The 25,579-nt window shown below is 29.5% G+C and overlaps 2 protein-coding genes across 5 annotated transcripts; one reads left to right on the forward strand and one right to left on the reverse strand.

Moving 5' to 3' along the window:
* Positions 1 to 365: 365 nt before the first annotated feature.
* On the reverse strand, positions 366 to 4,955 carry LOC114165856 (serine/threonine-protein kinase ATG1a). 4 transcript variants are annotated; one of them, XM_028050470.1, is made up of 13 exons: positions 4,536 to 4,955; positions 4,037 to 4,154; positions 3,709 to 3,767; positions 3,213 to 3,277; positions 2,768 to 2,861; positions 2,597 to 2,677; positions 2,402 to 2,513; positions 2,234 to 2,288; positions 2,056 to 2,156; positions 1,574 to 1,938; positions 1,099 to 1,372; positions 925 to 995; positions 366 to 765 (listed from the first exon to the last, which is right to left on the reverse strand). In XM_028050470.1, the coding sequence occupies exons 1-13, from the start codon at positions 4,770 to 4,772 to the stop codon at positions 535 to 537; spliced, it is 1,863 nt and encodes a 620-aa protein (XP_027906271.1). In that variant the 5' UTR covers positions 4,773 to 4,955; the 3' UTR covers positions 366 to 534. The 4 variants fall into 4 exon arrangements, with proteins under 4 accessions (XP_027906271.1, XP_027906269.1, XP_027906272.1 ...); XM_028050468.1 differs by having other exon boundaries at positions 2,029 to 2,156; XM_028050471.1 differs by having other exon boundaries at positions 2,056 to 2,129; positions 4,536 to 4,954.
* A 1,815-nt stretch (positions 4,956 to 6,770) lies between these two features.
* LOC114167419 (soluble inorganic pyrophosphatase 1) lies at positions 6,771 to 9,418 on the forward strand. The gene is made up of 9 exons (XM_028052505.1): positions 6,771 to 6,937; positions 7,160 to 7,295; positions 7,456 to 7,484; positions 7,649 to 7,714; positions 7,868 to 7,975; positions 8,468 to 8,533; positions 8,622 to 8,742; positions 8,994 to 9,075; positions 9,210 to 9,418. The coding sequence occupies exons 2-9, from the start codon at positions 7,169 to 7,171 to the stop codon at positions 9,250 to 9,252; spliced, it is 642 nt and encodes a 213-aa protein (XP_027908306.1). The 5' UTR covers positions 6,771 to 6,937; positions 7,160 to 7,168; the 3' UTR covers positions 9,253 to 9,418.
* The last annotated feature ends 16,161 nt before the right edge of the window (positions 9,419 to 25,579 follow it).

Raw genomic sequence — 25,579 nt, forward strand, 5'->3', positions numbered from 1 at the left:
AATCTTAATTTTCTCTCTTTTTATCAGTATATTCCGTTATAGTTCTTCATCAAATTCTATGTTGAAATGAAAATCTGTGATATCAAAATAATAGATTTAAATTGCTTGTGGTTACTAAGCTGGCTGTATTACCTCTACCAGCAATTTCTTCCTTTTGCATTTTGTACGTTAAGAAACCAATTATAGAAAGTTTGTGGTGTGGAACAAAGACAAAGAGGCTAGACATGATTTATTACACTAGTTACACTAATAAAACAAAATTTTCCTTAAAAAAATCTGCTCATCATATTTTTGAAATATTTTTAAAACAACTAGTTCATCAGATTTGCAAGAGGGAAATTTTTCGAAGTGAAATCTAAATATAATTTTCCCCAAGAAATTTCAATTCATTGATAATAGTGTTTTCAAAATTGTATAGAACTATGAGCTATACAATATTTACAAATTCCCATGTCAAAGAATTATCATTATATACATAAAACCATGCAACAAAGGCAAGTCCCCTTTACAAGGCCATGATAGTTAGTTATACATCTACTTTGATGTACGTGAAAGTGGCTTATTTGAAGAGGATTCCAACGAAGATTTCTTACGAGACTGTAATGTGTGAATGTATTGTAATATTCTCTCTTTATTAGTCGCAATGAGTGAAAATGGTGGGTTCAGTGGAAGGTTCTCTGCTTCTCTCACCAAAAATGAAAGTAGCAGCATCGCTCTTGAGTAAGATGCATTAGCCCTATCTCTGTTCTCCATATATTCATCTACCTAAAAAAATGGCAAAAAAGAAAAAAAAATTCATTTACCTACTCAGGGAAGTGCTGATTATTTTATAAAGATCACATTTTTACGTGCATATGCTCTTTGAGGAAGATTACAAGTTTGGAAGAAAATTTAAAAGTGAAGAAGAATATTAGGGTTACATACCGCACCACTTGTCCCGATTGAGAGAGCGTTCTGGAATATAATTTCCATTGCATCTGGCATCTCAGCAGCTCCTGCAATGTTTTTGGGAGTCGGTAGTTAACGTTAACATTAACATTATTATATCTTTACACGACATGAAAGGATTTTAAGTTCAGAAACATAAAGAAAACCTACCATCCATATTTTGAACACAACACGATAGTTTTTCAGCACGATCAACAGCAAGAACAAACTCATGTTTGGCCCACATGGAGACAGATGGAGGATCACTAAAATTTATTTTCAGTTCGGAAGTCTGTGGTAACTCCACATTACTTGAAGATATGGATTCGTTAGTTGAACTGCTTTCAGGCAACTCACAAGAGTTACAAATTTCTAGAGCCTTCTTCCATATCGCTAGAATCACCAACTCAACTGCAAGTGACTCTAGATACAGTCCTGTATCATACTGCACCAGATAACCATTAAATTTTAGATTGACTATAGTGATGGAACATAGAACTGAACAAATTCAAAGGAACCAACATAGAATTCAATGGTTAGATATGGGATCATGCCATCAAGAGAAAAAAGTCAATAACAATCTTTTTTCATTTACAATATGAAAATATTAATGTAGTGACCTTTGGTTTACTGAACACAAACTCACCTTTTGTTGCGAAAGTTCTTTAAGGATCTTGACATACTCATGCAACAACTCTAACCTCTTTGAAGGTTGCAGTGAGGAATTTTCATGCTCTTCCCTTAAAGCAGTAAATTCACATGATGCCACACATGCCTCAAGTTTATTGCTTTCTAGATTCTCTAATCCTCTACTGGAGGAAGATGTCAGATTCGTTGTTTGTTTTGGAACTCCAATATCCGGATTAGCAATCTTTGAATCAGTAAGAGAAAGACCGTATAAGGAATCATCTTGCACAGATGCATCAAAGTAGTCAGAAAAAGCCTCCAGTGATGCAAAATGGGAATTCACAAGGACATAGTCTTTCTCTACAGATTGCATTAAACGGGAATCTGAATACAAAAGCCAGTATTAGAAACTGAAAAGAAAGAAAAGAAATGCAAAAATGAGAATACAGTATACAGGGTTTGACAAATGAGTACCAGCATGAACAGCCTTTCCCATCTTACCACTTGCAATAGCTGGAGACATCTCGGACAGAGAGCCACCTGATTGATGAACTGTCAATTTTCCTAAGGTAGACCTGTAAGTTATGAATGACAAGAAATCACTGCAAATAGCTATGAGATTGAAAGAAATGCAACAGGAAACAAGAACAGAAGGAAGAGGAAATTGAAGAATAAAGACCTGGAATTCTGAAGGAAATTGTGGTTGAAGAATGCCTTGAAAGTTAATCTCTCATCTGCATATTACAGCATAACATTAAAAAATTTCTAGAATAAGCTCTAACCAATTGTTATTGTTATTAAAAATACATGTATGTCTATGTCCATGACATGAAGTTACAATGAATACCTGGATTTTGTCGTAAAAGGTTTCTGCAAAGATCCAAGCAATCAGAATGTAGCTCTTTTAATGCCTCTGGCGGAAAGTACAGTTCAGTGGATGCCAAAATATTTTGGAAAAGCTGTAACAAAAAATTATGATAAGAAAAAAAGAAAGACACATCACTATTTACCAAAAGAAATACTGATTGTTCCTTCTCAAAACCTGATATTGACTATTTCCATCAAATGGTGGCTTCCCAATCACTAGTTGATACAAAATTGCTCCAACACTCCATAAATCAGCCTGCATCCACAATATGATTCATATCTTAATGAAGAAAATAATAACAGATGTTAGCAATTACAATTTGCTTCCAGTTCTATCTATTGTCACCTTGGCATCGTACTTTTGATTCTCAATAATCTCTGGAGCCATGTAATAAGGTGAACCACATAGTGTATCAGCCAAACTCTGGGGTGTGAGAGACCTAGAACATTGATACATCCGGAAATTAATGTTTTTCTTTTTTACCTTATTGCTTCAACCAGATTGAAGAAAAACAATTACCAAATATGACAAACGTTTGAATACTTTACATATAAAACTAAAACAGATATTATAAAACATCTACAAGCAAATACATTGTTTATAAAGATGGCCTAGGGTCAAGTTAATCAAATTTTCAATGACTACAACTATCAACTATATTCCCAAATGAGTAATAAATAAAACATCAGAAAAGGAAAAAAAGAAGCAAGTAGTGGGTCGTCCCGGATTATAACAGCAACAGAGGGAAAAATTTTGTTTCCATTGTTTAACATCCGAGAAACCATCATACCTTGCAAAACCAAAATCTCCTATTTTCATAATTGGTGTGGCTGCAGTAGATGCCAGTAGTAAATTCTGCATGTTTAGGAGAAAAAAAGTAAAGACATGACAAATGAGTTAATATGTGTGCAATAATACATAAACCAATTATGAGTTCAAAAGTAGTTAATTATATGGATTTATAATTTATAACATATTGCATACCAATGTATGATTTCTAAACTAAGTGGTTTCACAAGTTCCAAAATTAATCCCTTCTCTACTTGCATGTACTCGTCTCTGTCTGTTATTTACTATGCACTTTTCGCTACAGCTTTGAAGGTATGATAAATTGATGATTTTATGTAAAAATAATATAAAAGCTCACAGGTAAAGGGAAAAATAACAGAGTTCCAAGCAAGCTAATGCAATAATTAACAGTGACAATAAATTAAAATACACCAAAGCAAACATATATTAGTAAGTACAATGAAAAGTCTATATCATCACAAAATACAGTGAGATACCGGGGGTTTTAAATCTCTGTGAATGAGGTTCTTTTCCTGAAGCACCTGTAACCCAGCAGCTACAAGAACACCCACATTATAAAGGTTAGAATTTTACCCATTGCTTACCATTGAATGAATAGCATGATAAAACAGGTCACCAAGTTTAGTACAAGCAAAAAAACATAACCATTAAGAAAGTACAAAAATTGGAAAAACCTACATTAATAAGCAAAATGAAATAATCCATAGTGACATATGTCACAAAAGAATTAGCAAGCAGCAAAAATAGTCCACCCTAAAGAATCAGTATAGAAAAGACCAAATGATTGAAAAAGCACTCACTAACCCAATTGCCTCATGAAATGGCGTGCAACCGTTTCAGAAACCTTGCCATGGCGCTGAATGTAAGCAGCAAGGTCCCCACCAGCACAATACTCCAAAACAAGGTAAATCCTGTCATTGGCCTTAAACCACAACAACAAAAAAAAACACTCATTCTTCTTTCAAAACAAGAATATTCCAACTCCTTTGAACTCAGTTCTATTATACATATTGAGCAAAACTAAATATAGACAAACCTCCAACACAAGTAAATCCCACGTTCTTTCAAACAACAACATTACAGACAAAAAAATGTTTTTTTATGCAGAGATAATTCTATTCAAAATACTCTCATACAAATTGTGAGCATCTCTCCCAACAGTGAGTCACTTCATTTCAGAAACTTGACTCTTCCATTAGACTCATCCTACTCATCTTTTGTTTGTTCATAATTGTCAACTAACTAAAAAAATCAAAACTTACCTGAATTGTCTCGAAGAACTAACTAAAAAATCAAAACTTACCTGAATTGTCTCAAAGAGTCTAACGATGTTGGGGTGCTTGATGGTGCTGAGGATAGAAATCTCTTTGAGGAGATGTTCCTTGACTTTAGGACTGAGTTGTCTCTGGTCAATCTCCTTAATCGCAACTTCCAAACCGGAAACTCGGTGCCTTGAACGCCATACCACCGCAAAGGAACCCGACCCGATTGGAGGACCCATTATGTAATCCCCTATCACTCTAGGTTCCATGGTTATCATCGTCACCACCCAGAAGTGTTTATTCAGCACAATACTTATATAGAGCCATACCAACTTCGAAATCGCTCCAAAGATTCCAACTTGAACATTTGGGTGAAGAAGATGACGCTGCCCAGTGAAACCAGAGAATGTCAGTGGAAAAACCAACCTCAACTCTTTATTATTTATAACACTTCCTTTTTTTTTCTTCCAAATTTTTCTCTTGATATAAGGTTTGATTTCAGGTTTGTTAATCTGATTTGATTTTTTGTTTATATTTTTTGTTTCTATATATGTAAAAGCTTCTTGTTTTCAATCTATGAACAATTTTGAAAATCTGTTCCCACATATTATTTGCCTTTTCTATATGTTAAATTAAATTGAAAAAATGGTGTGACCAAATTCAAATCTTATATTTTATAGCAGAGTATCCTAGTTTATATATATATATATATATATATATATATATATATGCAATGTTTTTATTGTATAAAATAATATAATTACCTCCAGTTATTTTTCCTACTGTAACTGAGTGTCTTATTAAAACAGAAAAATAATTTATGTAGTTTTTATTATATATTATTATAGACAAAAAAATTAATTCATGCTCTGATGAAATTTTATATTTAATTTATATAACTATTTATTTTTAATTAATAACTTGATTTCTGTTTCTGAATTTTAACTGCATGGGTTAGTTATTGTTTTGAGGTTGTACATAATTTTGGGAATCTGTTTATAATTTTGACAGACTGTTTCTGTTTAATTTTTGTTGAGAACCTTTGAAATTAAAAAATGCGCTTAAAATTATGATACATATTATTATAAATTAGTATAAATAGAAATATAGTTTCTAAAATCATGATTTCCAATCATTTAAACTAAATTGCCCAGTATATTATACTCGCTATTTATTTTTATTAATATTAGTTGTAAAATGTTTTTTAATAAGCATTATTTGGATTTTAAGAAAAAAAAAAGTTAATTAGGACTACAAATATTTAATTGAAATATATTTAATTTGATAATTAACAAATAACTACATAAATATATTGATATTGTGAATGTAATATAAATAATGATTTTTTAATAACATTAAGTTATCTAATATATTAAAATAAATATATGTGTAATGATATAAAATTTAATTTTTAAATAAATACAATGATATAAACAATTTCAGATGTATATGTGTAAAGTTTTATTTTAGATTACAATGGATAAGCATAATACCAAAGTTGATTGGGTCAACATCCCTTCATCAAGCTAGCTCCACTACCTTTACCAAACTTCATAACATTCATTTTCAGGTGATTTAATTAGTCAATGTTATCTTTAGAATACTTTATTTTTTTTATTTTTATAGTTAATCTATGTAACATTCTTCTCAAATATTTTCACCTCTCTTAAACAATACAAAATTATTCTTCTCCTATTTTCATATTTTCTGATAATTTAAAAATACATTATCCTTTAACAACTATTAGTTTTAGTTATTATTGTCATCAAATAAATATATTTCTATTTCAAATTCGAAAATAATTTGTTGTGCTTAAAATAGACAAAACAACAATTCAAGATGATGCTTTATGGTCGAACAAATTTTGACGTGCCTATATTTTATTCATAAGATGTTAAAATTAAAACAGAAAAGCAACAAGTCTTGCTAGAAATTCTGAAGGGTAGAGTTAAAATGGTTTTTTAATCCTATTATAATCGTAACCAATTTTTTTTTCCAAATATGATAAAAGAAAATTAATATAATATACTAGTATGTAAAGATTGCTACCAAATGTTTTGAATTACATTATCCATAATTTTTTTAAAGATTATAAATTATTTCAAAAAACATTAAACTGACTTTTATATTTTTAACATGTGTTTTTTTTCTTAATTATTTCTCTTCCGACATCATCTAAAAAATCTAAAATATACGTGGAAATGGAAATTAATATAAATAAGAGTACTGGTGTGTTCTGTTTTGTTTTGATTTTTTTATTGGCTAGAAATTGTCTTTTGAAAGTTCCAAAGAACAGGTGGAGTAATAAGCATACTTGTCTCCGTACAAACACCATCTTCTTCTTCCCTTGACCTCTATATATACTCTCAACAAATCATCATCTTCTTTCTCAGATCTCTTTTAACTTCTTTCAGCAACATTTTCATACACTATAGTGCTTAAGGTATGTTACTTCTTTTGTTCCAAACTTTATAATATACCATTTATTTTTATATCATGCTTCCTTTTTGAGTTTCATGTCATGGCCTTTTTTTAGGGTAGATTCATATTTTCAATGAAGTATGCAGATGTTTAGTTTCTATTGCCACTTATTGTTATAATGCTATGTAATCAATTTCTAGTGAAATGTTAAGAATGTATATGAACTTGACTTTGCTGTGTTTAGTCTTTGAAGATGGGTACTGAGGAGAATGGTGAAAAAGTTCGTGAAACTCGTCCAACTCCTAAATTAAATGAAAGGATTCTGTCATCTTTGTCTAGGAGATCAGTTGCTGCTCACCCTTGGCATGATCTTGAAATTGGTATATTTATTCTTCACTGTGTTGCTTCATTGCCATTTAATCATGTTGCTGCATAATCTTTTGGCTTATGCTAAAACAAGGATTGGTTTGGTTTGGTTTGATGTTATATTATATTATACCACGTAGAAGAGTTGTTAATGTTCTTAGGTTTCATTTGCAGGACCTGGGGCACCTATGATTTTTAATTGTGTAAGTTCTGATACTGGAAAAGAAGCTTCACAATTCTGCATTATTTTATTGCTGTAGATTCTTGAACTTGATGATTGCTCTATTTCTGCATAATAACATTTTTGAAATCTGCAGTTCTTGATATGCTTGATCAATGCTTACCATAGCTTAGTTTGTATTTGTAGGTTGTGGAGATCACTAAAGGAAGCAAGGTCAAATACGAACTTGACAAAAAAACTGGATTAATTAAGGTATGAATCAATTTCTCTTTTGACTTTGAAATGGGAGTATCTAATGCTGTGATCTGAAAAAGATTTTACTGAGATATTAATCTCTTATTTTTATGAGCCTTTTTTTTTTCTGTTGTAGCTTCATATTCTTCTTACCATCTAAATAATTATTAGGTTGATCGAATATTGTACTCATCAGTAGTTTATCCTCATAACTACGGTTTCATCCCAAGAACTCTATGTGAGGACAATGATCCACTTGATGTCTTGGTTCTCATGCAGGTAAATCCTTACCATTTTGGCTTCATATCACATTTTTCAATTTTTTAACTATTAGAAGTGAGTTTTAAGTTTAACTCAATCCCATAAAACTAGCTTGTAAGTTGAGGATTGCACCTATTTATATATTGTGAATTAGTCTTATCTCTAGTCGATGCGGAACTTTCAACATTAACATCCATTCAAAAATGTCACAAACTCAAATGTTGCTTTAGCTAGTAACGAACCTATATATACACGAGTGTGACAAGCATAACTCTTAATTTTATTAAAATTATTACTAAGTATATGAAAAAAATTTATTTTACCTCTTTAGTCTTATATACTTGTTCCCTCGCAACATATTGTTCTCACTCACTCAGGGTCTTACATCAGTCACCGGCTTTAGCCGTATTATGTTCCTAGATATAGTACTTAATTTGATTTCGAATGTTTGAGTTATATACACCAACAAGGTTTTCCATCGGTAAACTTACTGAATTTCTGACATGGTAGGAGCCAGTTCTTCCTGGTTGTTTCCTAAGAGCCAGAGCCATTGGACTCATGCCTATGATTGATCAGGTATAGTTTTCTGGCCTTTTGGTTGATAAAACAGTGGCTATTTTGTTTCAACCATTTGAAGAGTAACAGGTTTGTGCAATTAACACAGGGGGAGAAGGATGATAAAATTATTGCTGTATGTGCTGATGATCCTGAGTACAAACACTATACTGACTTGAAAGAACTTGCACCTCATCGCCTCTCTGAGATTAGACGTTTCTTTGAAGATTGTATCCTTCAAAAATCTTATTCCAAGAACTTCATAACCAAGAAAACATTTACTTCTACCTTCACTTCATGTTTTCATTCTTTAATGAACAGTTTCTATTCACTTTTTCCTTCATAAATCTTCGAAACCAAGAAAAAGACTGAAAGGAATATGACCCTTTTGAAATTAACAGGTTAAAGCAGAAAATGATGACAGTAAATAGATGTGCAAATTCTTTATATTTAATTTGCATTTCTTAACATATTTGATTAGACAAGAAGAATGAGAACAAGGAGGTAGCAGTTAATGATTTTTTACCTGCATCTACTGCTATTGAAGCCATCCAATTCTCAATGTCAGTATCTTTAGAACACCTGGTTTGATTTTTTTTAACTCTCATTTATTTATGTAACATAAATAGTGTGGTGAAATCTGGATCATTTCATTTCATTTTCTCTATGACTATACTTTGTCTCTGATGTGTTGCAGGGATCTTTACGCGGAGTATATTCTGCTTACTTTGAGGCGATAAACAAAAATATTATTCTCTACAAGCTAGAATAAACCACACTCTAGATGGCTTTTCAATATATTTTGATTAAACGTTATTGTATTCTGTATTGAGTTGGATACTATAATAGTTCTTTTGTTTGTTTTACCAAGTGAAGAAGTCACAATCTGTGATACTTCATGTAGAATCCCAGTTGGTTAATATATTTATTTTTCTTATATTATTCAGTTTCCAAATAATATTTTGGTAATAAGTTAATAAATTATTAGGTCAGATTCTACATCCTATTATAACCTTTATTTTTGGACACTTATAAGTGTTACATTTAAGTATTAAGAGTAGACTTTAAATCTAATTCAATTTTATAAAATTGGTTTATAAAATTTGTAAGATGAGATTTACACTTATTTATATATTATAAATTGATTTTATCTTTAACGTGTAACTTTTAACACACTTCTCTAAACGAAGTATATACAAAATGAGATTAAATATTAATAAATAATTTCATAACAGTTCAATAACAAATAAAACAATAAATACAATAAACAATAAATTTCACTACGATACTGTGATCGTGATTCTAACTTACATACTAAATTTTAAGCTTGATTTTTTGTTGTCTATTGATTTGATTTAGGTTGGTTAGGACCTTTATCTTGTTCTCAAATAAAAAAAAAAGTAGGCATTTTGCGCTGTGGGGCAGGGCTGGAATATCTAATATGGGTTGAATTACTGGTTCTTCTATCCGTAAATAAGGGTAAAGTAGTAGTAACTAAATTAATTAATTAAAAATTCATGTAATATTTTTTTTTTCAATTTAAAAAATTTTAAAATATAAACTGAAAATTTTTATAGGAGTGTTTGATGTTATGAGGTTGATATGTGTAACACCCCTCTTTTCCAAACACAGAAGCCAAACCCCCTCCCTCTCATTTCCTCTGCAAACTCAGCTCTTCCCTCTGTCTCCCTTTCTCTGAATTCTTGCTGCTGTCTCACCAACCTTGCTTCTTGATCAGGTTCTGGAGAGGAAGCCACTCCTGAGCCTCCTGCTGCCTCCACTCATAGCCTCTCTTCTCTCAGGTAAGTCTCTCTTGTGGTTTAATGTCCAATTTCGAAATTCAACTCGAATTTCCTGCTTCCATTCAGAGCTTAACCATGTGTTCATCCTTTCCTTGTGGCTGGATGATGAATTCTTCCAGGTCGGACTGAGGAATTCTGCTCTCCTCCCCTAGGTTGTCTTCATCCAAGCTTTAAATCGAAAATAGGTAAGGGAAGCTGACTTTTCGACTAAATTCATGTGAATTGTGTTCATGAGTGATTTAATTATGTGATTGTGTGTTTAATTGGTGTTTGAGACTGTTTGTGTGTGAAATTGGGTGGTGGATGATTCTGAGCGAGCTTGCATGTGAAGAACAGAGAGGATTTCCTGATAGTTTCGCCCAGACGAGCCGCTCTTGCCTGAGCAAAAATACTAGAAGATCACCTCTGTCACTGCACGAAATCTTGCCTAAGCGAGCTGGAGTCGCCTGAGCGAGATAACTTCTCGTCTAGGCGAGCCAGTTTAGCCTGAGCGAGAGTTCGCCCAGGATTTTTAATTTGCCACTGTATGAGGTCTCGCCCAGGCGAGATCAACTCGCCTAAGCGAGATAAACTCTCTAGCTTAGGCGAGACCCTCTAGCCTAAGCGAGATTCCCTGCAGAAGTTAGTTTTCTCACTATTTTGATTACATGATGCTATATTGATTGCCTTAAGATGATAATGGTTGATCTTGTATGTGATCCTTATGCATGTTAGACTGTGTGATGGAATTGAGTGTGAATTTGATGTGAATGGGAATATGTTGGAGTTAGGATTTCAAGGGAAATCCTAAGGAATATGGTTTTAGTGAATGTAAGGGCATGAGGACTCAGATTGGTGGCATCCTGATGCTCCTAGTAACCATTAAGACTCAAGTAGAGTATGATGGATTACGTCGGGGAGAGTAGCAAGAGGTCCTGGTCTATGAATCCGATCTGTCATAGAGGTGATGGGATTTACCTTGAGAGTGGTTGAGTGAATACCCTTTGTGCCTAAAACTGTAGAGTTTGGGAACCATCTCAAGTGCAAGTCACCAAAAGCTCCAATGCCACTTACATAATCCGGATATCGAGTCTAGAATGGTGTGTGGTGTATGCTTGAGATTGATTGGATGATTTTGATAAATTGCATAATAAATCCTGTTTTCTGCCTAAGTGTAACAATTGCATGAATTGCTCTTGGTTCAAGTTAGTTTACCCTTCTTGTATGTTGTGTGCTCCTTGTGTCTTCTGTTTATGCAATGATCGTCCTTATTGAATGGCGTGAGCAGATATAGGTGCAGGTGAGGATACACCCCTCCGGGACAGGAGATGATTATGTTAAGCATACCAGTAGTAGATGTACCCTTTTCTTTTGCTTAGCTGATCGGGTGTTTTGTAACCCTTTAGTAGTGTATGGGTTGTATGTATTGATCAGTGTATGTATGGTTAGTTTGAGGATGACTGTATTATATATTATACTGGCCTACGTCATCATCTGCTTCTGAATTATTAAAATTTAAATGTTTTGTTTAATAGTTTAAAAACTATGAAAACGGGATGTTACAATATGCATTTTAAAAATCACTTTAATAATTTAAAAGTAATTTAAGAGTGTAAACAATTGAGATTTCGAAGGAAAAGGAATTTTCAAGAAAATTTTGCTAGATAATTTGAAATATAATTACATAAGATTTTAAAAGTACGAACTTCTTAATACAAACAAAATTGACTGAATTATGGGTTTTGTGTTATTGATTATAATGCACGAAAAAGATTCATGTATTAGATACGACACTATCTCACACGTCGATATGTTTATTTTAAAAATATTAAGATATGGTATATGAATATTGAAAAATGTATAATAATTTATAAAAATATGATAAATATATGATTGTTATTGTATGAATTCAAATTAAAAACATATGTATCAAAATTGTTAACATAAAAAAGAATATAAATTAGTGTTATTATAAAAGTATTATTACAGTGTAAATTAGAGATTTCATAGATAAATATCAGTAAAATATCATAAAATATTAAACACGAAAATATGTCCAATACGAATACATTGACCTAAATTGAAGTAAGGATAAATCACAATGAAACAGTAATTATCTGTGCAATTACAGTGGTATTTATGACATCCTATAAACTCTAACACATGCTTAATTAATATTGTAGTCATTAATTGGACTTAGGCCTTTGGAGTTTAAGGTCAAAATCCGTGTTGTCATACTGACATCATAATTCAAATCCTTATTAAGATACGTGCTCTTATTTATAAATTAAGTTGCATTGAATCAATTTTAATTGATGTTGTGAATCCTGAAATAACTAGGTTTTTGTACAAAGCAAGATAGTTTTCATGGCACAAAAAAAAGGCTGTTCATTTATTTTTCAAAATAAACATTTGTAAAATATTTCATCCAAACCATTTTTGTTTCTAAAACCAAGTACTGAAAAAAGTTCATCCAAAGGCGCACACTCTACTCTAAAAAATGGGCCTGAACACATATGCCATCTAAATTCTTTATCATATCGGCCCAGTATATTCTACTTCGGGAATAGGCAGGCCTTTTCTTCTTGCACCTCCCTATGTTTCTTTTGCACCTTCATAAGTGCGGCAATTCTCACCTGTTTCTTAAAAGAATGACTTTCACATTATACAATTTGAAAATTTTTCCTTATATTTGGATTATACAATCTACAAGTCATTTTTACTTCTTCATTACATAATTTAAAATGTTTTCCTAAATTAGGTAATCTGAACATTTTTTTATACAAAAAATATTTCTATATTATATAATACAAAAGGAAAAAATAACTTTTGAAATGTACCCTCCGAAATAAACAACGAGAATAAAGATAATTTGGTCTTTTAACCATCAATGAAGGTGTACATGTAAACTATGGGGCTGCAGAAAGAAGTGGATGCATGGGCATTATTCTAAAAATTTGAAAATAATTGGTTCTGGGCTTGCTTTTTGTTTGTTAATAAATTCTTTCCTTAAAACAAAAATCCTGAAAAGGTTAGCGTAGAAGAACATCAAAATATCATGGTAATAGTTGAAATTTACATTAGTAGTATTCTAATATTTATTATACAAACTATGTTACCGAAAATAATTTTGAAATTAAATATTTGTATTTATCAATAATAATTTTTTTTATAAACAAATGATGACATACATTTATGTATACTTAATAATTTTAACTTTAAATATTATTATTCATTAGAAGATAGAATTTTCATAATAAAATTATGGCATACTTAGTTCGTTTATACATGAACATTTAAAAAAACAGATTGATTATTGAATTAATTAAGGTATTTGCTAAAAATATGATTAACCGTGGTGAATTTTTAAAATAATAGTAAAAGATATAATTTCACAACTTTTTAATATTAAGTCAAAATCAAATATACACTTTTGGTAAATATATCAAATACATCATAATGCATGGATTTATATTTTAACAAAAATACAAAAAAAATGATTCTTAACCAAAAAAATAAAATAACGTATAGAATAAAAAAGAAAGTGTTGAATTAATATATATAAAAAGTTAGTTAAATGACTAAGTTATGTACTGTATAAGGAATAAAACAGTAGAATAGTATATACCTATATATAAATCTCATTAACGATGCGTTTAATGCATTTAATTTTTTTTTATTTATATTCAATTAAAAAAAACAATTCAAACCTATTTTTGCACTAACTTTCTGTAATGTTTCACATCACTAATGAATGGATTCTTAATAATTTCGTTTTGAAGAAGATAAGACAAAGACAATGTGATACGATTTTGAAAAGTACAATGTGCATGCATTATTTTGCTGTATAAACACAATAACAGTACTTAAAAGGGATGAATAAAATCAAAGAGTATTTTTGTCAGAAATTCTATAAGGAGATGCTAGTTCAATGTATTGGTTTATAGTTGGAAAAGAACTTCCCTTGAACAACATCAATTTTATGGATATTAGGAAGATATTCAATTAATCACATGTCACATGTTAAAGTGCTTCAAAACCAAGAGGAATAACGATAACAATACATTTCCTTCCATTAAAAGACAATAAAAGAAAAAAGAAAAAAATGCAAAGAATAGATAACTTGATAATTAAATAAAAAAGGAAAAAAAAGTTACATAGAATAAGAATAACATTTTGGATGTCAATACTAACTTTATTATTATTATAATATTACAAACTAAAACATACACGCATCCATACACATACACATGACATTTGATTTTTAAGACATTTCGTGGTTAGTATACTCGATTTACTTTTTGTGAGTTAAGTTGTTGTCAAATTAAAGTTATTATTATCTAGTAATATTTTACGACAATATTAAACTTTAATATGAGAATGAGAATTAATAATATCAATTATTCATACGAAGATTAAATAAACCATGTCCCAAATGTATTTAAAACAAGACAAAAAAACATAGAAACTCAAGAATGTCTATACAATATTTATTTATAGAATAGTCTGAAAGACAAAAAGATAGGTAACTCATAAAAATATAATGGGTTAAATATGTTTTTGGTCCCTTAACTTTCAATAAATTTTGGAATTAATCTATTTCAAAAATTTTGACTAATTTAGTCCTTCATCTTTCGAAATATGTGGATTTAGTCATTTTAATTAAATTTTGTTAAGTTTATTTGATATTTCAAACGTGTTTCATAATAGTATTTGACTTAACATTAAAATAAAAATGTGTCAAATAATATAAATAACTCAAATACAATTCTGATATGTGTACAAAATATTAAATAAACCTAACAAAAATTTGATTAAAAATACTAAATTCATGTATTTCGAAAGTTGAAAGACTAAATTGATCTAAAATTTTAAAATAGACTAATTTTAAAATTTTCTCATAGTGAAGGAAAATAAAATATTTAACCCAAATATAATTGAATTATTTATTTAGAATATAAATATAAACATAAATGGTAAAAAGAGCATGCGAAAAAGGTAGAAAGTGAATTTGATGAGTGACGTTTTGTGATGGAGAAAGAGAGGCATATATGTATATATTTTGAAAGTGCATGACATGTGAATCACGCATTCAGATTTGATCTGATGGCATAAAATGGGAATAAAGTAAGAGTGATTAGATAATCAGGTGGTCGGCGGTTCACGCGCACTCTCCTATGTGCCCTCGCACTTTCCTTACCTAATTTTCATCTTTCAATTTCAACCGTACACGTAACCATATATACCATTTTACAAATCCAATCTTCAACCACACATTACTCACATGTTCTTTTATGCTCTTTTACTATTTTCGCATATGGAGTTAGGGAGGTTTCCACATATATAAGATAAGTTTCTATCAAATTATTTGGGTCCACGGAAAAGTGATTCACATGAATGGAAAATAGAAAGAAAAGTGGAAGTGTTCTTTTATCAGCAACAAAATAATATGTATAATATTCCCAACAAAATTATGTACAAATATGTCTAATGAAGAATTTATACAAATATAAGTAACTAATAATGACCTTAACCCATCTAAAAATAATGTTCTATATTTTATGACATCAATGTAAGATGGTGTTCAAGAAATTATCTAATATAGTATATCTCACAGAAATTCTTTAAAATATTTATGTTGTATATATTAAGTATGCTAGGCAATGTTAGATATATAATTAATTAATTGGTTATGTGGAAAAATTAGAGTCACTTATTATAAATTTATTCCTATGACCAAATTTTATGGAAATAAATATTATGTGGTGTATATAACCCGCATTTGTTCATGTGCTGCCTTGTCTGACAATATTCTCATCAGGAGGAACTAAAAATTTTGAAAAGTCAAATTTGTTTTTCTAGATTTTATCATTTAATTTTGGTGCCATGTACAATAGGCAACTTTATCTCTCCCACTTATTATTTATATTATTATTATTTTATTATTATTATTATTATTATTGACATCTGAAATCATTCTTTTTCTCTCTCTTGCTTGCATTGCAAATCTCAGCAGCAAGAGTTTCCAACACAGAATGAAAGTCTTACCAACACAAAATACATGTTTTTATGTCAAATTAATGTGTAACTAGCTGTTTCATTTGATTGAGACTTTTACATGCATTCTATTAATTATTCCAAAAGGATAATATTATCCTAACTTCTTTTCTTTACGTATATAGTTCTTTTCTTTCTTTTCTTTTTCTAATTTTCTTTCTATCTAAAATTGTGGCATACAAATTTCTTTGCTCTGAATTCCAATGATTGATCCATTTATATAGTGACAGTCACGTTTGGCAACTGGAGTGAAAATTCATGTTTTGTCACTCTCTTAGATGTTTTTATCTTAAAGAAAAATCTCACACTTGATATATAAATAAATTTTAAGTTGTAACATTATGCATCTTCCAAACATGCCTTTATAATTTTCTTTTTATGAACATTTCACTATTTAATTTATTTGGTCCATACTCTTATGGTGACTCATTGTATTATATATATGAAAAGTTAACTATGTGAGGAAGGACAACTAGTTATTTACTACAAATTCCAACTTTTTGCTACCTGTATGAATTTTCTGCTATATCTGAATATCAACAAAATTCTGTCATCTTGATTTTTCATTTTCTGAAATAAAAATAATTATGAGTATTATTGATGTATTTTAAACATTTCAAGCATTTAAAACCAATAGACTTAAGCTATGAGAATATTAATTACATATTGTGATCTATGGTATTTATTCTTAATTTCTTAGTTTTCTGAATATTTTTTGTCTCCTTTTTTTGTTGGCTTCAATAGACTTTTCTCTCGTTTAAAACAAAGCTCTTAAAATGGGTTGAAATTTACAAATCAATTCGGTTCACCACAGGTTTGAAACGAGTTGGGTTGAAACCTTTTTACAAATTTTAATACTGGTTAATTTTTGATCCGGCCCACTTAGATCCCAGTTCACTCGGGTTGAACCGTGGTGAGTCGGGTTGACTCACCAACCCATAGATAAAGAGTCATACAAGTATTTCTAATTATGTTGGACTTTGAATTTGCGTTTAAGTTAAGTTATTATTTTAGCCAACATATTTTATAATTTGTATTTTTGCAATTTTGCGATTTTGGTTTGTATATAGAGTTTAACATATTTTTGAATTGCATTTAAGTTTATTTAGATTTTAATCAAAATTATAATTTAGGTTTTTTGAGACTTAAGAAAAAAAAAATTATATGTATATATCTTTTTTAACTAAGTTAGTGAGCTCATCTGTTTAACTCACCAACTCGTGGTGAACCAGACCGGATTTAAAATTTTTTCCTAATAAATGAGTCGGGATGAGTTAGCTCACTAATTAATAATATAAATTTTAACTTAAATTCTAAACAACTCAGTTAAAAGGGATGTACCAATTGAAATAGTCAAGATTTTAATAATTTCAACTTATTTATTATTAAGTACACATGCATGAGCTAAGAATAATATATATATTTTGTTGATAAATTTTTTTACAATAATGTATTTTTTAAAATAAATGCTTATAGATTTGAAATGATATTGTACGATGACACTGGTTGGAACTCTTTAAATAATATTAAGTTATCTTTGAGATAGTTAGGTATATAATTTAGGTATGATATATGTTGTACAAATATATGTGATTAATAATCATGATACATGTTGGGGGCCAAATTTAATTAAAGAAAGAAAATTGTTGAGTGCAATAATTTATTTATAGGGTCACATATGGGTATGACATTATTATACGCATCTGTTGGACCACCATTATCTGACATTAGAGAGTTTTGGACCATCATTATATATTTATTAATTTATCAATATTATCATCTTTACCCAAATCATACTAGGACGGCAACAATAGGAGTAGTATCTAGTTAGATACCTAGCCACATAATTTTTCATCAAATTCAACTATTCACACTTTGCATAAACCTACTTTCACACATTCTACTGTGATCATAAACACTTTGCATAGAGGGGTCATTATTAAATTGCAGTGGTTAAAACAAGGTGTAATTAGATAATGATATCTTATATTTAATTTAGGGTTTGTTTGGATAAATATTTTTAATTGTTTAAAAAATATCAAAGTAATTCTTTATAAAATAAAATTAACTTATTTATAAATTATAAATAATAATTTAGATAAACTATATAAGATAATCTTTACCTAATCTAATTTTATTAATGAAAAAATTTATCTAAATACAATAAAGGTATTGACTTTGAGTTGTTCAATGATTCAATTTTTAAATATGAAAGAGAAAAAGAAGTACAATTTGATTCTTAAAATGACTAGTTCACTGAGAACCTGTCTAGTTCCAAATGAAGTTAATACAAATGTTGTATGTGACACTTAACTACCTAATCAATAAACCTATAAATCTGTTGTACAAATTTGAAGTAAAGAAAAGTTTGAACTCAAATTTTAAAATTCTTAAAAAATAATGTTTCACTTTAATTCGTTCAACTATGAACAAATTTACACAAACTTTATATATATATTATAAATAAAATATAAAAAAACATTGGATTTTATGCCTGCATACTATGATCTCAAGCCATCTTCCTATTATGCATAATTGTGCATATGTATGTCAAAGAAGTTAAGGATTTGAATTTATTATATTTATTTTCCTTTAAGGAGATAATTATAAGGTATTCCTATTTTGTATAGTGAAAAAACAAGACTTTGAACACAGTCTATACATTACTTTGCTATACTAGTTTTTTTAATGATACTTTTATACAATGCACACATTATTTAACTTTTAAGGTATTTTATGTTAATGATGTTTTAGACTTGATAAATACTAAACTGTGGGCCTTGACTAAAAACAAATGAATTGTGTTTAAAAGGAGTTTTTTTCGATTTTTGCAGGACATTTTTCATGTGCATCAAAGTGTCCCTTGTCCTATTTCTTGATAAAGTTTGCTTATCACATGTCTTTGACCTTTTGTTCATACAACTTGTCTTTGACCTAGTCTATTTCATAACAAAAAAGAAAAAAAAAAGAATAGTAATCTCAAAATTTGAAAAGTATATCTACATAGTTAAACAAGTTAAACCATAGATATATAAGAATGTGTATATTGTTTGATTTGATGATTATCTAGGCCATTATAATAGTTAGTTATTTTTGTGAAGAAGTGAAAGAGAGAGATTGCATAGAAGAAGTGGAGCAGTTTGGAGTTAAGTAGAATATATGAGTTGTTAGTGATAGTATAAAAAAGTGAAGAGAGTGACAGGGAGAGAAAGGTGAAAATTGATGTGTGGATTGGAGAGTATTGATGAGAGAAGTTAATGCAGGAAATGGTGGAAGGAGAAAGGGGAAAGGGGAGCATATGGCAGATCACTCCATCATAATTATACTCATACAATTTTGCAGTACTGGAAAGCAACAAAAGCGAGAAACAAAAGCCAAGACATGTTTACAATACATGAATAAATGAAACTACACCAAGAACCCTCTACCCTCTACAAAGCCTAATCTTCCTACACCCTACGCAATTCATGCTTCGAAAGCGACCTAACACCAACATAGCCCAACGGTTTCCTCAGACCCTCTGCTCTACTTCTACCACTAACACCCTTCAAATCTTTTCTTATTTACTTTCCCATCTCATATATCACATGAACACACCAAATCATCATAACACTGTCATATAATGTCACTTTAGGGTTTGTTTTTGTTGGTTTGTTTAGTCTGTTCTTCAAAGTTCCATATCGAGTAATATAAAGAAGAAAATAACAAGAATAATTGTTATTATAACTCAATAGATCTTTTAGATATATATATATATGAAAGACTTGATAATCACGTATCTATATATATCTCGAGAAGGTTTGCAGTTTTTGTCAAAAAAATTATACATCAAATAATGATATTATAATAAAACGAGGGGATGTAAAAGAGATGAAGGGTGCGAAGGCATGGAAACTGTAATAACATATGGTTGAACAGCTACCTACCTAGGTGCAGGCTGAAGCTATACTATTTATATATACATTGTGTGCACTTGATGTGTCTCTTACATTTAGTTATACATGCTCTTCAAATGGAATTATTGGGTGAGCTCACCACCACTGAATAAAGTTCCTTTTCTCAGCAATCTGGTTGATTTGAATGTGTCCCCATTCCCTTACATATGGTCCCACCCTCTATTTCTGTGGTCTCCCTTTATCCCATGGTGGTGGCAGATTTTTTGGATCATTGAGTCTGTGATAGATCAATGATGTTTTGTCCTTTTGATAAACTCTCCCTCATCAGATCATTTTGTCCCATCTGTATGCATTGCCTAATGGCTATTTTGGTAGGGCTATCTGTATCCTCTTATGATCGATCATCTCAGATCATTTTATCCTTTCTCTCTCTCTCTCACCATGCCCTATTCTTCATATATTCATATCCTAATTTCACTTCTCTCACTTCCTCCTCATGCATGCCCACATTAAGATGCTAAACTTCAATTGCTGTGAAAATATTTGTTTTATTATCTATGTTCTTTCTCTTTCTATCCCTTTCTGGCTTGTGTGGAAATTGACACAAGACCTTTTCTTTCAATATTTCATGTGCACATGTTTAATCACAAAGCTTTGTATCGGCTCAGTCACTCACAACATTTTTCGGTAATGTTTAGTAATTAATTCATGGCTGGGATTGGTTCCTTGCTTGAAAAAATTGGGTGTGAAGGTATGGATAAAAAAGACATGGACCACCATGTGGAGGAGAGTTCAACATTTAGCTATAAATGTTAGGTAAAAAGTTTGTAAACTAGATTGAATGTATGTAGTGACGGATCAGTGGAGCAACTGAGGGACCTGTACTCTTCCCTCACCCAAAATTAAAATTGGATAGCAAACTTTTTAATACAAAAATAAATTATGCAAAGTCAGTGAATAATTTTTTATATAAATTATATTTTAAGAACTTAACTCTAAGTATATACAGACAATATTCTAAAAGTTGAGTTTTGTATTTGTTTATATACTACAAATTTGTTTAATGTTTGGTCGATGAAAAATCTTTAACACATCTCTCGTATTGAAATATAAACATATTTCAAACATAAAATTAAACACTAATATTAGTCCGATAGCAATACAACAGTGGATAATACTATATGTTCGATAAATAACAAATTTTTTTAGAATACAGACTTTAGATGATTAAAATGCATCATAAGAAGTAAACTATAAACTAACTCAATCTTCTAGAACAGAACCAGTTGGTAAGTGAATCTTGTACTCACTTTACATACTTGATGGCTAATCAATATACTTAAGTTAATTTAGTTTGTAGTTTCTTATATTCTTAAAAATGATACGTTTTAATATTAATACAAACAATTAAAATTTTGTTTTGGTTAATGTAGTGGATGAGTTTTTAATTTTTCGTTTAGTTTTGAGTGTTCTTTCTTACACCAAACAATAGAATTCTGAAACCCAACGAAATAGTTATTTCAATACCTCTATATCCGTTGTGTACCGCTCAGAACCATTGGCCAAAGATTGAGGAAACCTTATCCACTAAATGGCTCCTTAGAATATTCACATCATAAAAAACCTCATGATACTAAAATTTTCAATGATTTTTTTTATTGCTTCTCCTAAATCTTCCTTCAAAGGATTTTTCTTTTTCCCTTTACAAGCTACTATTTGATCCCTACTTCTTCTTTGCTTTCTTTCTCATTTCAAGGAAATAGATTTAATGTGCCGAAAATACTTAATAATATATATAATGGAAGGTGGAGGAAGACATACTGAGACAAGGATTAATGAAAACTAACACGAGAAGTGAAGTTTGGGATGTAAAAGGCAAAATACCTGACTTTGATATATGTAATTACCTGATAAATTGTTATAATTAATTATGTATGTTAGCATGTTGAAATAGACCTAATAGCCAAAGATCCAAATATTAGATCCAAATAATATTTTAATCACTCTAAAATAAGGAAAATATATTTACATGATATATGATACAACATAATTATATTTACATGTTAATAGATACTTGACGTCCATATAAGTTTAAAAGGACTATAAATATATGTTTATATAATACAAAGTAAAATCTATCTTATTATCACTTGTATTCCCACTACATAAATCTTTTATTCATTTGAGTGTCAAAGTCTTTATAGATGAACTTCTTGTCCATGTGATTCAAAGTTTAATTATATGTCAACAATCAGTTTTGTCTATCTCAGGAATTGTTTGGCAAAATTCGATAAGAACAATATATAACATGGATAATAGAAACCCAAAACTTGAATATGTGTTTTGTGAATTTGAGACAATTTCACTATATATGTTCTGTGTTGTATTTTCGTTTTGAGTTTTTACATGCTTTGTTGGATGCTATAATCTGCTTATGAAATTGTTATAATCACTTTCATGTCTCATGTTATGTTCATTCGTTTTCTTAAGTTTGGAAATCAAATAATGCATCAATATTTAGAATATGAACGAATTATAATTTTGTATTCAAATTTAGGGACTAAAAATATATTCTATATATAAAAATAGATGTAAAATTTATATTCGTTGCTAAAACCTACACGAATGAAAAGAGAAAGCATAAGTAAACTATAATACTTTTTTTATTGCTCTTAAATATATACTTGCAATCACTAACACAAAAATGTCTTTTAACGTTTGTTATTTTTGACTTTTAATGTTTATACAAATCCCGACGTCGTATCGAGTGACGTTAAAATTAACGTTAGATATAAAACATGACGTCCCTTAACGTCAGTCCTAGACAAGCCCCGACGTTAAATATAGTGTATATATATATATATATATATATATATATATATATATATATATATATATATATATATATGTTAAGTATCTATGTTTTCTATGAAGATTTGTTTTAAATAAAAGGTAATATATGTTGGTCAATTCTTTGGTTGCATTTTTTCTTGTAGACTTTTTTTATCAAGATATGTCAACTTGACCCATGGTTGAAGAGTAATCCTAGCCCACCCTTGAAGGATCCTATTTTAAAACACAATTTAATGATTAATTATAATTTTTTATTCATAAAAATGACTATTTTAGTAACAATTTTTTATTTTATTTTGTAAATTGGTTACTATAGTGATTAACGATTTTTGATCACTAAAATTGGTTTTAATGAAATATTTTCTTATCATTTATTAATCAAATAATATTGATTAATGTTGATAAAAAAATAACCTAAATTATATATTAGTTAATGTTAGTGAAAGACTATGACAAACATCAACTAAAGACCAATTATGTTTGAAAATAACTAAAACGTAGTGTTGAATTCGAAAAGAAAATCCTAAACTAACAAATAAATTAACATATATCAACAAAAACAAATCTTAGCGGAGATGACTAAAGAAGAACTATAATTAACTCTACTTACAAAAAGAAATCATGTATTACACTACAAGAAAATCTAGTATATTTGGTAGTCGATATTCGTTGACAATCATAAAAATCTATTAGTAAAGTAAAACTATCGACTATTTAGCGATGAGAACAAAAATTTTAGTAAAATATTCATCGATAAATTTTACCGTCATATAGAAAAATTCATTGTATTTATTGATGGTAAAAAAGTGGTTTGTTACCACAAATGACTTAAATTCGTTGATAAATAATCTTCGATAATGAATGATGGATTTTGTTTTTGGTAAATCCGTAGGTAAATACCGTTATTTAATGTCAATTTTTCCAACAAAATTACTGACGAATTTTAAGAAATATTGCTGAAAAAATACCGATGAATTTTCAAACAAGATAACTACGATAGATATATCGACGAATTTCATCCTAACTTGGTCAAACCTAAAGTGAGGATTTTATGACCCATTTTATGAATGAAATTGACTAATGAAAATATATGTCAATAATGTAGATTATGGTTAAATGTGTTTTTGTTTCTAAACTTTGACATGAAATTGGAATTCTTCCATGTCCCAAACTTTGAGATATTTTGGTCTTCAAACTTTAAAAATGAATGGATATAGTTCTTTTAATTCAACAACGTTAACTTTTATTTTTACATAATAAATGCTGTTCTAGGATGACATTGAGTTAAAATGTGTCAAATTGTTTAAAGAGTTCAAATGTAAGTAGAAATGTAGCTTAACACATCAAAAAAATTTCACGAAGTTGAGTTAGAAGTACTATATCTATTCATTTTTAAAATTTGAGACATGAACAAATTCCAATTTCGTGTCAAAGTTTAGGAAGTAAAAATATATTTAATCATAAAATTTATGAATTAGTGATAAATTTTACCGACAAATTCTACCGATATTGATGTTAATGTCACCATTCCTTCATGGTTATAGTAACAAAATTGCTGACTTTGTTTTTGTCAACCATATTTCCTTCTATATCAAGCTTAAAGATTGGTTTCTCTCTTTTTTATTTTTCTTTTGCCTTTTTTTAAAACATATTTCAAGTAGTAGATATAAAAAATGGTATCAGATTATAACCAAAATTTTAAGGACAAAAATTATCCAAAATTTTCTGAAGAACTATAGATGAAAAATTGCACCTCAATAAATTAGACTAGGACTTTGATGTCTAATGAGTATTGTTCACTCGTTTGGTGTGTACGGTTCATTTTGAAATATATATATATATATATATATATATATATATATATATATATATATATATATAATTGGGTAATTCTTTTACTTTTTCTTAAGGACCGAAAGGAAGGAAAAAGTTGAGAATTGTTCTCTTTCACTTAAGATTGAAGGAAATGACCAAATATAGAATTCATGGCTCTATCCTTATCTCTATTTCATATTCGTTTTCTTTTCTCTTTTGACGACTTTTTCATTTTCAATAGATTAGGTTGAATTTGATGTAATCCTCTCTTGTAACTGAGTTCCCTTTTGAATCTTAAGCTATTGAATCAATGCTTAATGTTTTCTCATGATTGACGTTCACTAAGAAATCGATTCGTAATCCAATATTGAAGTTGAAAATTTGAGGTTTAGATTATTTCAATTCAATAACCATGGGTGACCCTTTCCTAGAAATGGATTGAATGCATTTATGTGAATTTTCTACAATAACGTTTGTTACTAATTTTTCTTACCTAAATTTAGGTTTATATACCAAGAATAAAGAGTTTAACGGGTTCATTATCTCATTCCCATATGTTTGAAGTAAAAGTTCATCTATGTTTTCCATGCATGAAATTTATGTCTCATCTTTACCTCTACCAGAAAATTAGGTAACTGGTATACAGTAGTAGTGCTCTTAGTTAC

Source organism: Vigna unguiculata, chromosome 10, assembly GCF_004118075.2.
Source record: "Vigna unguiculata cultivar IT97K-499-35 chromosome 10, ASM411807v1, whole genome shotgun sequence".
In the NCBI taxonomy this organism is placed as follows: Eukaryota; Viridiplantae; Streptophyta; class Magnoliopsida; order Fabales; family Fabaceae; genus Vigna; species Vigna unguiculata.

What these genes read in the sequence shown, in the direction of transcription:
- LOC114165856 (XM_028050468.1), bottom strand. Translation starts at nt 4,772, where the DNA reads ATGATAACCATGGAACCTAGAGTGATAGGGGATTACATAATGGGTCCT. An exon ending in ATGGAAATAGTCAATATCAG is followed by an intron (nt 2,514 to 2,596) that starts GTTTTGAGAAGG and finishes TTTTTGTTACAG; the next exon opens with CTTTTCCAAAATATTTTGGC. An exon ending in AAGAACTTTCGCAACAAAAG is followed by an intron (nt 1,373 to 1,573) that starts GTGAGTTTGTGT and finishes TATCTGGTGCAG; the next exon opens with TATGATACAGGACTGTATCT.
- LOC114167419 (XM_028052505.1), top strand. Translation starts at nt 7,169, where the DNA reads ATGGGTACTGAGGAGAATGGTGAAAAAGTTCGTGAAACTCGTCCAACT. An exon ending in CACCTATGATTTTTAATTGT is followed by an intron (nt 7,485 to 7,648) that starts GTAAGTTCTGAT and finishes TTGTATTTGTAG; the next exon opens with GTTGTGGAGATCACTAAAGG. An exon ending in GAAGCCATCCAATTCTCAAT is followed by an intron (nt 9,076 to 9,209) that starts GTCAGTATCTTT and finishes GATGTGTTGCAG; the next exon opens with GGATCTTTACGCGGAGTATA.